The sequence below is a fragment of the Apaloderma vittatum genome, unplaced genomic scaffold (genome assembly GCF_000703405.1).
Source record: "Apaloderma vittatum isolate BGI_N311 unplaced genomic scaffold, ASM70340v1 scaffold3505, whole genome shotgun sequence".
In the NCBI taxonomy this organism is placed as follows: Eukaryota; Metazoa; Chordata; class Aves; order Trogoniformes; family Trogonidae; genus Apaloderma; species Apaloderma vittatum.
Genome location: NW_009718570.1, coordinates 1,726 through 13,037, shown reverse-complemented (window position 1 = coordinate 13,037; position 11,312 = coordinate 1,726). Strand labels below are relative to the sequence as shown.

Sequence of the window (11,312 nt, the reverse complement as noted above, 5' to 3'; positions counted from 1 at the left end):
TTTTCAAATCCGTATTGTATCTTATTTTTTACTGTTTCTTAGTGTGTATTTTGTTTGTTTCCTTCAGCACACTCCGTCTTGCGTATGTCCTGAATTATCACCACCCGGATTTAAAAGAAAAAAAAAAGAAACCCAGGAGGATGCAAAACATATGGCCCGTACGGGGATCGAACCCGCGACCTTGGCGTTATTAGCACCCCGCTCTAACCGACTGAGCTAACCGGCCCCCTAATCATTTTATCGCCTGCGCGCCACTCACAGCTGCTCTGCGCCGCGTCTGTGGAAAACGTACGCGGGGCTAAGCAATAAATTAATTAGCAGAGGATGGTTTCGATCCATCGACCTCTGGGTTATGGGCCCAGCACGCTTCCGCTGCGCCACTCTGCTGTGGTTTTAGAGGGGTCCTCACCCATCCTGGCCAGCCCGGCCCCGGGGGATGCTCCCCCGCGGGGACCGCTTTTTTTTCCCGGCTCAGCGGCGGGCGCTAGTGGTAGCGCCGTGCCAGCAGCACGCACATCCCGCCTGAAGTGACATCCCTGCTGGCACAGTCAGAGAATCGTGGAATGGTTTAGGTTGCAAGGACCTTCAAGATCATCTGGTTCCAACCCCGCCCGTGGGGTCAGGGGTAGCCCCGCTAGCCCAGGTTGCCCCAAAGCCTGTCCAACCTGGCCTCACACACTTCCAAGGATGAGGCTCCTATAGCTTCTCTGGGCAACCTGTGCCAGTGTCTCGCCTCCCTCACCATGAAGAATTTCTTCCCAATATCCAGCCTAAATCTGCCCTTTTTAGTTTGACACTATCAGCCCTCGTTCTTGCACCACACTCCCTGACAAACAGTCCTTTCTTGTAGTCCCCCCTTTAAGTGCTGGAAGGCAGCTGTAAGGTCTCCCCAGAGCCTCCTCTTCTCTGGGCTGAACACCCCAACTCTCAGCCTGTCTTCAGCAGGGAGTGGCTCCAACCCTCTGATCGTCTTTGTGGCCTCCCCTGGACCTGCTCCAACACCCAAACCAGGTGACTATGAATGAACGCACCGTGCTGCCCAGTTGTCCCATCTGCCGTAGGAGCTTTGACCTTCTCCTGGAAGTGACTGAAGATGAAATCCCCCACTGTAGTGCTGAAAACTGAACAGAGAAAAGACCAGCTGGCTGCTTCTGGTTTGTTTTTTTTTTTGGCCCATCTGGAAGGAGCTCCTACTCACTCATTGGACGCAACTGCCTGAGCATAAAGTTTTGGGAAAACAGGAAAGTATCCTGTGGGGAATGTAAAAGAAGGAAGGTAGGTGTGATTTTGCACAAGCTTCTCACAAATTTGGGGGCCTAGTTTGCAAAACTGCTGGCGGTTGAGAGATTTAAATATTTTTTTAAAAAAAACATGACAGAGAACATAAAGCCTGGGACCTGGGCTACTCTGTACATCGCACACATCGTATCCACCGCAGTGTATGAAACGAGTTCCATTGTTTAGTAAGCAGAAAATCATATATAGCTGGGCAAATAACAAGTTGAGAGGCACACTAAAAAAAAAAGCAACACATGACAAAAATGAGGTATTAAGGAAAAAACCAATGAGCTTCAGTGCAAAAGGACTGGGATTGTCCTTATGGTTTGTCTGCTTTCCTTTTTAATTAAGCAACAATACTGCCATGCCTACTTCATATTTCAGTTCAACTGGCCAAAATATGTTTTCATCAACAAATCACCTGTTTTATTTTATATGTGCAGAATCTGAATTAATTTCCTGCAGGACTGAAATCTAATTACCTTCTCTGCTTTTAGGAAAATAATATTTTCCTTTGTTTTCACACATGCAGGTATATACAGATTTCAAATAAATGAAGGGGAAGGAAATTGTTAATAGTACAACCATGTGTTTGAAGCCTGAAGGATGAACAAAATGTGTATATTACTATTTGGTCTTACCACTACTAAAATATAAAATAATGACCTTCTAATTTTGTGATTATTTTTTTTTTAAGCTATCAATGGTCTTTATTCAGTGCCGCTGAACAATTTCTTATGAAGTCAGTGCAGCAAGAAACTTTCCTCTTGCAGACCACCTGCAATCCACTTGTCCATATTCAGGTATTTGTGACACTGATGACAAAAGACGAGGCAAACGTTTCGATTACCTTCTCCGTTCATGTGTCCTTATGCCAGCTGCAAAGGTAGGTCAGAAACCCCGACTGCATTTCTCAGTCCAGTGTTCTTTGTTAGTATCGCTAGGTGGGGCTGCCATAAGCCAGCTTGGAAAGGAGTAGCTATGTGCACCACAGAAAGTAGTATTAGCTGGGAAAGGTCTCCCTCTGATCATCTTAGTTGTCCTCTTCTGGACCCTCTTCTATTTTTCAATCTCTTTCTTGTGTAGACGGATCCCAAAACGGGACACCTTTCTCCACAGGTGGCCCCTCAAGCGCCAAGCAGAGGGTGCGAGGCATGTTCCGTGGACCAGCTGGTTAGACAGTCACTCCTCTCCAACGCAGGGACACCCTGCTGGCTCACGTCCAGCTTGTGAACCACCAGGAACCCCACATCGTTTTCTCCAGAGCTGCTCCTCAGATGGTCAGTCCCAGTCTATACCTAAGCATCTTCTGTGCCACAGCCAGACTTGGCATTTGCCTCAAGCTTCATGACATTTCCGTTTATGACCCTCTTCCCCTGCCCTCACACTTCTGTCATCTGGAAGCTCCTGAGGATATTGTCCATCATATCTTCCCTGTCATTGATGAATATGTGAAACAGCATTAGTCCCATAAAGAATGGCCCTTAGAGCCAGCTACCAGCTAGACTCAGAAGCTTGACGACTACATATTAAAGCCTTGATGGATGCTCTGGGCCACCCTGATGTCATCCCCTCCCAGTTTGGCTACAAGGCTCCTACATCAAGAATTGCTGAAAATCCACTAAATGGCATCCACCACTCTGCCCTCACCCACTCTGAGCCATCCACCCAGCCATGGAAAGGTGTCAGGCTGGTGGGACATGGTGTGTTTTCAGTAAATCTGTGTGTTTTCAGTAAATCTGTGCTGTCACATATCATTTCCTACCCTCCATGTGTCTGGACGTAGCTTCCAGGAGGATTTGCTCCGTATACTTCCCCGAGGCTGAAATCAAAGATGACAAATACCAGCCTTGCAACATGAGCCACGTCCCTCAGCACCTCCTGCTGTGTCCATGGCTTTGGGTAAGGTTTCCAAACCAGATTTTTGAAAAATATCCTAAACCTATGTTGAACGAAGTGTTCTGTGCAAAGTGAGGAAACCTGGTAGCAAGTTCAAGAGACATTCATCATACTTAATTTCAGACATCTGGAATCCAAGTGATTTAATTGTTGTTGATATATCTAGTGACACTTAAAATGCCCTAGAGTATCCAAGATACGTGCTTAACACTAGCAAATATGATAGAATCACAGGATCATTTTGGTTGGAAAAGGCCTTTAAGATCATTGAGTCCAACCGTTAACCCAGCAATACCAGGTCCACCACTAAACTTTGTTGCTGAACATCACATCTACACGACCTTTAAATCCCTTCAGGGATGATGACTCCACCACTGTCCTGGGCAGCCTATTCCAGTGCTTGACAACCTTTTCCATGAAGTAATTTTTCCTGATATCCAATCTGAATCCCCGCCGTGATGCAGCTTGAGGCCACTTCCTCTTGTCCTATCACTTGTTACTTGGGAGAAGAGGCCAACCCCCCCCTCTCCACAACCTCCTTTCAGGCAGTTGTAGAGAGCGAGAAGGTCTCTCCTCAGCCTCCTCTTCTCTGGGATGAACAACCTTAGCTCCCTCAGCCTCTCTTCATAAGAACCGTAGCAGACCTGTTCTTCTGGAACACTGCTGGAGACCAGCTGAGATCCTCACAGTTGTCTCAAGTGGCCCTGAAGGCCCATTTTCATCAAGTGACTTGAGTCCTAAATTTCTACATCTGAGCCGGTCAGAGAGTCACTATAATCACAGGAGAGGAACAGACACTTCCAAGGCGCAATTCACTGTAGCATCACATGCCCAAAATGTGCAGACAAGGCACAATGTAGAAACACCTTTTTTCATGTAGTGACTACGTTGGGAAATGAGTGACTAGCACGTGCACTAAGTTCGTAAGGCAGATGTCTAAGTGTTAGTGGGTATCTGTTAGAGCAAATAAAGTGATATAGACCAGAGCAGATGATCCATATTCAAGCAACGTTTCTCAATCCCTTCACTTGCAATCAAGAGATAACTATCTTGGAGGTAGACATCTCCATCAGAGGTGTAAAAACTAGGAATAATCCAGAACGTAACAATAATAAAGTAATGGTCTCTCTGCCATAGAGTCAGTTTCAGCTTCTTCCAAATTGAATTTCAACTGCGCTGAGGAAAAAGAAAGCGAGCAGGCAAGCAAGAAGACATCATGTGCAGTAGTACGTATACAAAGCAATCCATGGATTTATTTTGCTTACTTTACAGTGTTCACCACATATTCCTGTTCTTTCTCCGTACCAGCTCCCTAACTGATACCAAGATTGTTTACCTGGTTTCTCTGCTTATACATCTTAAAGATGTAGAGCTCTACATTCCCAGGTTTCATTCAAACTAACTCTATTCACATATTGTGTAACTGTGTCTGAACCTGTAACTCTTTAAGGATAATTGCCTTTTTTTCTTTCTTTTTTTTTTTTAACAGAAAGTCACCCTCTGAAAGCCAGAAATTTACCTGACTGTTTTCGCAGAGCTTCCTTTACTTCTTTGTTTCTTAGACTGTAGATGAGAGGGTTTACCAAGGGGGTGAGGATGGTATAAAAAACAGAGAAGACTTTGTTTGGAGATATTTGGGTGTTGTAATGAGGAAGGACATAGACAGTTAATATTGACCAGTAAAAAAGAATTACCACGACAAGATGTGAGGAGCAAGTGGAAAAGGCCTTTTTCCTTCCAGCAGCAGAAGGGATTCTCATGATGGTGGCAATGATGCAGAGATAGGATGAGAAGGTCAACAGAAACGGAGGCAGCGCGCACACACCCGCCACAACAGAAATGACCCGTCCCACCACATGCGGGTCACTGCAGGAGAGTTTTATCATTGGGAACGAGTCACAGAAAAAATGTTCAATTTCGTTAGGCCCGCAGAAATCTAAACTGGAGATCAGGAACGTTAGTATAGAATTGGATAGAAAGCCACTTGCCCAAGACGTAGCTCCCAGCCCGAGGCAGAGCCTGCTGCTCATTTGGGACGCATATCGCAGGGGCTGGCACACTGCTAGGTACCTGTCGTAGGACATCGCTGTGAGGAGATAGCACTCTGCAGCTGCCAAGCAACCAAAAAAATAGTATTGTGTAAGACACCCATTGACTGAAATTCTTCTTTCTCCACCCAGGTAGCTAAGTAACATCCTCGGCAAGATGTCTGAGCTGTAGCAGATTTCCAGGCAGGACAAATTGCCCAGGAAGAAGTACATTGGAGTGTGAAGGTGCCGATTTGCCACCACGAGCGCAATGATGGAGATGTTTGCAGTTATGGTCACAATGTAGATTGACAGAAATAGCAGGAAGAGAAGAGAATCCAGGTTAGAGCCATTCCCAAATCCCAGGAGAATGAACTCTGTAACAGCTGTTTTGTTTTTCCACTCTTGCTTTGTCATAACTTGTTCTAGTGATAAACCAGGAAACATTACAGTTATGACTCAAAAAATGAAATTTGATTTACAGAAGAAGCAGAGTCAAGAAATCTTTGCATTATGAAACATACCACCTGACTTCTGTACAGATTGCTCACATACTGACTTACGTTACTTATTATTCCATGTATTGGGAAGATAAAACTCGAGTAATGCTTGTGCTTCTTCTCTGACACAAGGATACTTTCTAACATGTTGCCAGTCTCTACAAGCAAATTAAAAATTAAGTTCTTTCATTAGGTGCCATCACAATTTTTGCCATATTCTTTTCTGTTTCAGGAAAAAGAAGAGTAGATACTAAGAAGAAATTCTTTTCTGTGAGGGTGGTGAGACAGTGGCACAGGTTGCCCGGGGAAGTTGTGGATCCTCCGTCCCTGGAAGTCCTCAAGGTTGGATGAGGCTTTGAGCAATCTGGTCTGTTGGAAGGTGTCTGTGCTCATGGCACAGGGGTTGAAATCAAGGGATTTATTTTTTTTTTAAGGTCCTTCCAACTCAAACCATTCTATGATTCTTTGATTCTATGATTTCAACTCATTCAAACCCCCAATTTTTAGCCAATTAACCAACATCTGACGACAGAAAATGTTGGAAGCATATCCTCTTTCTGTGTCAACCAACAGAGACCAACCCTGTTTCTTACCTGAAACCACAGGAGCATTGAAATCCAGTTTGAAAAATCTTTCACTTCTCAAGGTTTTGCATCCGTCTTTATTTTTTCTAAGAGCCTGATTTTCTCATTAAGAAAAAAAAAAAGAAAAGAATCAGAGCTTGCTGTTTGGCAAAGATGTGACTCCTCCAAATAATTTCTACCTTTTCCTTCTTTTTTTTTTAGCTGAACAAATATACCAGCTCTTCTTTTCCATTCTATCAGGTAGAGACTGTTCCTCCCTTCACACGACTTCTTTAAAACCTTTTCAGAACTGAGACCACTGAAACACCCCAGAGGTTAATCAAGCCAACCAAAGCCTTGGAGAGGTTGTTGTCATCAAGCCCACATGTACGTAAATAATCACTCTTTTCCTGTGCACCCTGACTGGAATTTACATTCTCTTAGCCTACATTTTGATTACTTTTGGGGCCGGGTGGAATTATATTGCTAGGTAGGATAATCAGACAACTGATTACTATGATAATCATCGTTTTAATCTGGGTTCTACACGTGTCAACGTCTAAAACTGACCAGGGCATAGATTCAACGCCAGACAGATACCCGAGTTCAGCTACCCTAGTGACCGTCTGGAGATGCTGCTCCATCTCCTTTTTCTGCAGGGTGACTTCGTTCCTAGCTGTGGTGTCACAAACAAGTGTGATGACTGGTCCAGGTCCTGCCTTTTAGGTTGCTTAGTCTCCCAGACCAGACTTTCTGTCAGTTTGGTGAATAAATATCTCTTGGTAAAACACCCCAACTTTACCTCAGCTTAGTGAGCCTCAAAAAATAAAATAAATTAAAATAAATCATAAGAACAAGGGGAAATTCGAAAAGCACGTGAAAAAAAAAAGTGCATTTCCAAGGGGAAGTTGTACTAAGCGGACACCACTAGATGGGAGTGTGGTCAAAACAAACGGAAATACCGATTTGCAATACAGCTGACCTTGCCCTGTGCAGATGCAGGGCTGGTCCTAGCGAAGTGCAGAGACTGAATGTCATCTGTTTTGATTGCTAACCTGAAATTGAATCGATCTGTCTCGAAAATACAAAACTCACCCGTGGTCTTTCACGTGGGGTACCCTTAGTTTCCCACCAACTAGCCACTCTGCCTTTTCCACGATAGGAATGAAATTACTTGTGCTCCAGCACATCGTGCCCATGGTCTCTGTGTGGGAGTGTCACCTAAAGGCTTTAGTCTGGAGGACAAGGCACACCAGAAGACTGGATCACCAATGCTAGGTGCATTAGACAGCAATCGTTTCATTTTGTTGTCAGAAAGAAAACTGAAGACCAGATTATGGGGAAAAACATGACACATCCACTTTTTTGATTTCCTGCCCTATTTTTATCCTCCACCTGATATTTGCCATGTGTCTGACACTGAAGCCAAGTGGCAAAAGCACTCAAGAGATCTGAGGTCTAAACCAGATCATGCCGAACTCTCCCTTCAGTGTAGACTGGGTTTGGTATGTGCCAGGGCACCCACGCCTGCCTGTTTGTACCATTGTCTTGGAATCCATGACTCCGTCTTTAACACCAGCGTGCTGGTCTCTCCTACCATCCTCACAGCACGCTTATTTCCACCTTTCTCTTCTTTTTTCCAGAGCTTTGCTTCAGGTCCTCCTTGTGAGGGAACTCAGGCAATATTGTAGAATCATACAATGTTTTTTTGGTTGGAAAAGGCCTTTAAGACCGTTGAATCTAACTGTTAACGCAGCTCTGCCGGCTCCACCACTAAACAATGCTGAGCATCACATTTACACGGCTTTTAAATCCCTCCAGGGATGGTGACTCCACCACTTCCTTGGGCAGCCTGTCCCAGTGCTTGACAACCCTTTCCATGAAGAAATTATTCTTAATGTACAATCTAAACCTCTTCTGGCCCAAGTTGAGGCCATTTCCTCTCATCTTATCACTGGTTACATAGGAGAAGAGACCAACCCCCACCTTACTATAACCTCCTTTCAGGTAGTTGTAGAGAGCAAGAAGGTCTCCCCTCAGCCTCCTTTTTCCCAGGATAAACAACCCCAGTTCCCTCAGCCACTCCTCATAAGAACCATAGCAGACCTGTTCTTCTGGAACATTTAAAATTTCGATTAGTTCAACCACCAAAGGAGATTTTGTGTTCATACTTAAGAGCATGTAACAAGTCACAAGGGACTTCTGACAAGGGCTCCAGTACATGTGCAGATTTATTAAAGACAAAGGAAACACTTGGGAAGGTCAGGTTCTTGTCTTTCATATTAGGATGATGAAAAAAGAAGACAGCCTGAAGAACTGGTGCTGCATCCCACAACATGATGTGTGCAGGTGTCTGAAGGACCCCAGCCCATAAGTGGGTACCGTGGAGGTAAGCCTGACAAAAGAGAGTGTGCAAACTTGGGAAGAAAGTGAATGAAGAACTGATGACAAGATTAATTTCTGATTTTCTGTGTTTTTCCATCAGTGGAAGGAATTGCCTGTGTGCTGAACTGTAGGGCTCATCTCATACTGACATGATTTTATGACGCCAGCCACAGCTTTATCCAGACATCCCAGTATTTGTTAAGTGACGAGATGTTAAACAAACTGAACAAAGTACACAGACGGTTCCTCCCCATATCTGAAATTTCCCTACCTCGTAAATCCACTGGGTCATGCAAGATGTGGAATAGAAGAAAACTTGTGTGAGTATTGTCTAGTTGCACAAACCGATGTGATGTGACCGTGAGCTAATGACATGTTCCGGTGTGGGTAGTTTTGAATGCCCCATGTTAGTGTAGCTGGGTAATCTGTGAAGGAGTATGTGTATACAAATGTATATCCAGAGCACAAAACTGAAGAATTAGGGTATGCTTTTAAAAGACAGAAGCAAACCAGGACATGGAGCTAAAAAGTGTCATGTAATCATTCATGTTTCTTGGAAAAGAAGAAAAACTGTCTTGCCCCTGAGACATACTAACAGTGGTTGATATGGAGATAAGACAACTTGTTTTCTCATAGAAAATATTGCTGAAATGCTTCAAGAGTTGCAATTTTACATAAGTTATCAAGACATAGAGATTGTATCCAAGAATCAAGTTGAATAGTGTATCTTTACAGCCATGCATGGAAAACATTTTTTTTTAATTTTTATACTACATTTTAGTATTTGCTTTCCCCAAGATTCAGCGTGATGTCAGCTTCAGAAAAACAAAACCAAACTTACATTACAGAATTCATCCTCCTGAGTTTCGGTGATTTACCTGGCCTTTGAGTTCCTCTCTTCCTGCTCTTCCTGGTGATCTATGTGGTGACAATCACAGAATCACAGAATCACAGAATCACAGAACCACAGAATGTTAGGGGTTGGAAGGGACCTCTGAAGATCATCTAGTCCAACCTTCATCCCAGCATACCTAACCACTACACCATAGCCTCAAGTGCTAGATCTACTTTTTTTTTAAACACCTCCAGGGTTGGTGACTCCACCACCTCCCTGGGCAGCCTATTCCAGTGCCTCACCACTCGTTCAGTAAAGAACTTCCCCCAAATATCCAATCTAAACTTACCCTGACGCAACTTGAGGCCATTTCCCCTTGTCCTGTCATTAGTAATTAGAGAGAAGAGACCAGCACCAGCCTCACTACAGCCTCCTTTTAGGTAGTTGTAGAGGGCAATAAAGTCTCTTCTCAGCCTCCTCTTCTCCAGACTAAACAAACCCAGTTCCCTCAGCTGCTCTTCATAGGTCATGTTTTCCAGACCTCTCACAAGCCTTGTTGCCCTTCTCTGCACGCGCTCCAGCACCTCGATGTCCTTCTTGTACTGTGGTGACCAAAACTCGAGGTGAGGTCTACAGTACTCGAGGTGAGGACAATGATGGGGAACATTCTCATCCTCGTGCTGGTGGTGTCTCATCAGCATCTCCACACCCCAATGTGCTTCTTCCTCTGCAACTTGTCCTGCTTGGAGATGTGCTACAGCTCCACCATCCCACCCAAGCTGCTGGCCACCTTCCTGACAGGCGACAGAAGCATCGGAGAATCCCTTCAGCCACAGGGAAGCAAAAGGCATTTTCCACATGCTCCTCTCACCTCACTGTGGTCACCGTTTTCTATTCAACTCTCATCCTTGTCTACAAGTGTGTAGGTCTCTGCTAAGGCACAAGTCCTTTCCGATTACTTTGTGAAGATGTCATGGATGTCCTGCATCATGGGATGCTCATGCTCCGCCTGACCATGCCAGAGGGAGCTTGCAGCAGTGCAGATGAGAGACAGGCGGCACTGCAAATCCAGAGGCTGGGTTCCTCTTCCTTGGGAACCACCTTTAGTAATGTGGATGCTGGAAATGCTTCCCTTGGGACAAAGGTGATGAAGACCTTTCATCAGGTGATTGGGAGGTGGTTGAGTTGCCATCCTTGGAGACTTTTAAGAGACAGGTAGATGTTGTGCTGAGAGATGTGTTTTAGTGGTGTTGATAGGGCTAGGACAAAGTTGGACTCAATGGTCTTGAAGGTCTCTTCCAACTGAAACCGTTCTATGATTCTATGATTCTATGATTTTATGATTCTAAGACATCTGTGCTGCTATAGAGAGGAATCTGAAAACCAAACCTATTTTCATGACAGTGGTTAGGGCTACCTTTGAAGCTCTTGGAGAGAAGAAGAGAGATTAGAATCTCCTCATTCTAAATCCACTGGTAGTGCCACTGCCCCTTCACCAATTATTTGGGAATCAGGAGGACCTGAGCACTATAGGCATCAGCGGTTTTTGGTGCCAGCCGCATTTTCTGCTAAGTTTATCCAGCTGAGAAAAAAAAAGCAGTGCCAATGCTGGGAATGTGGGGCTCCTCAGAAGTCAGTGGAAAGCTACAAGCACCTCTTCCATATGTGATTTATCTCATGCCCGGATGTGTGACTCAGTGATGGGCAAGTCACTTCAGACGTGCTTACTTCTTTCCAAGGGCTGTAGAAATCTCCTAGGTATGAGTCATAAACTTCAAAAACTGACCTGCGATCTCCTTAGGTATGGTTAAATTACTATAAGAAA

General features: G+C 44.5%; 1 protein-coding gene and 2 non-coding genes across 3 annotated transcripts; all 3 read right to left on the bottom strand.

Annotated features, from left to right (window-relative positions):
- Nucleotides 1–152: 152 nt before the first annotated feature.
- TRNAI-AAU lies at nucleotides 153–226 on the bottom strand. Its single transcript has one exon. It is a non-coding gene; the product is annotated as a tRNA-Ile (tRNA).
- An 89-nt stretch (nucleotides 227–315) lies between these two features.
- On the bottom strand, nucleotides 316–387 carry TRNAM-CAU. The gene has a single exon. It is a non-coding gene; the product is annotated as a tRNA-Met (tRNA).
- Nucleotides 388–4,670: 4,283 nt separating this feature from the next.
- On the bottom strand, nucleotides 4,671–5,621 carry LOC104268297 (olfactory receptor 1020-like). Its single transcript, XM_009870283.1, has one exon. The coding sequence runs from the start codon at nucleotides 5,619–5,621 to the stop codon at nucleotides 4,671–4,673; it is 951 nt and encodes a 316-aa protein (XP_009868585.1).
- Between the last annotated feature and the right edge of the window lie 5,691 nt (nucleotides 5,622–11,312).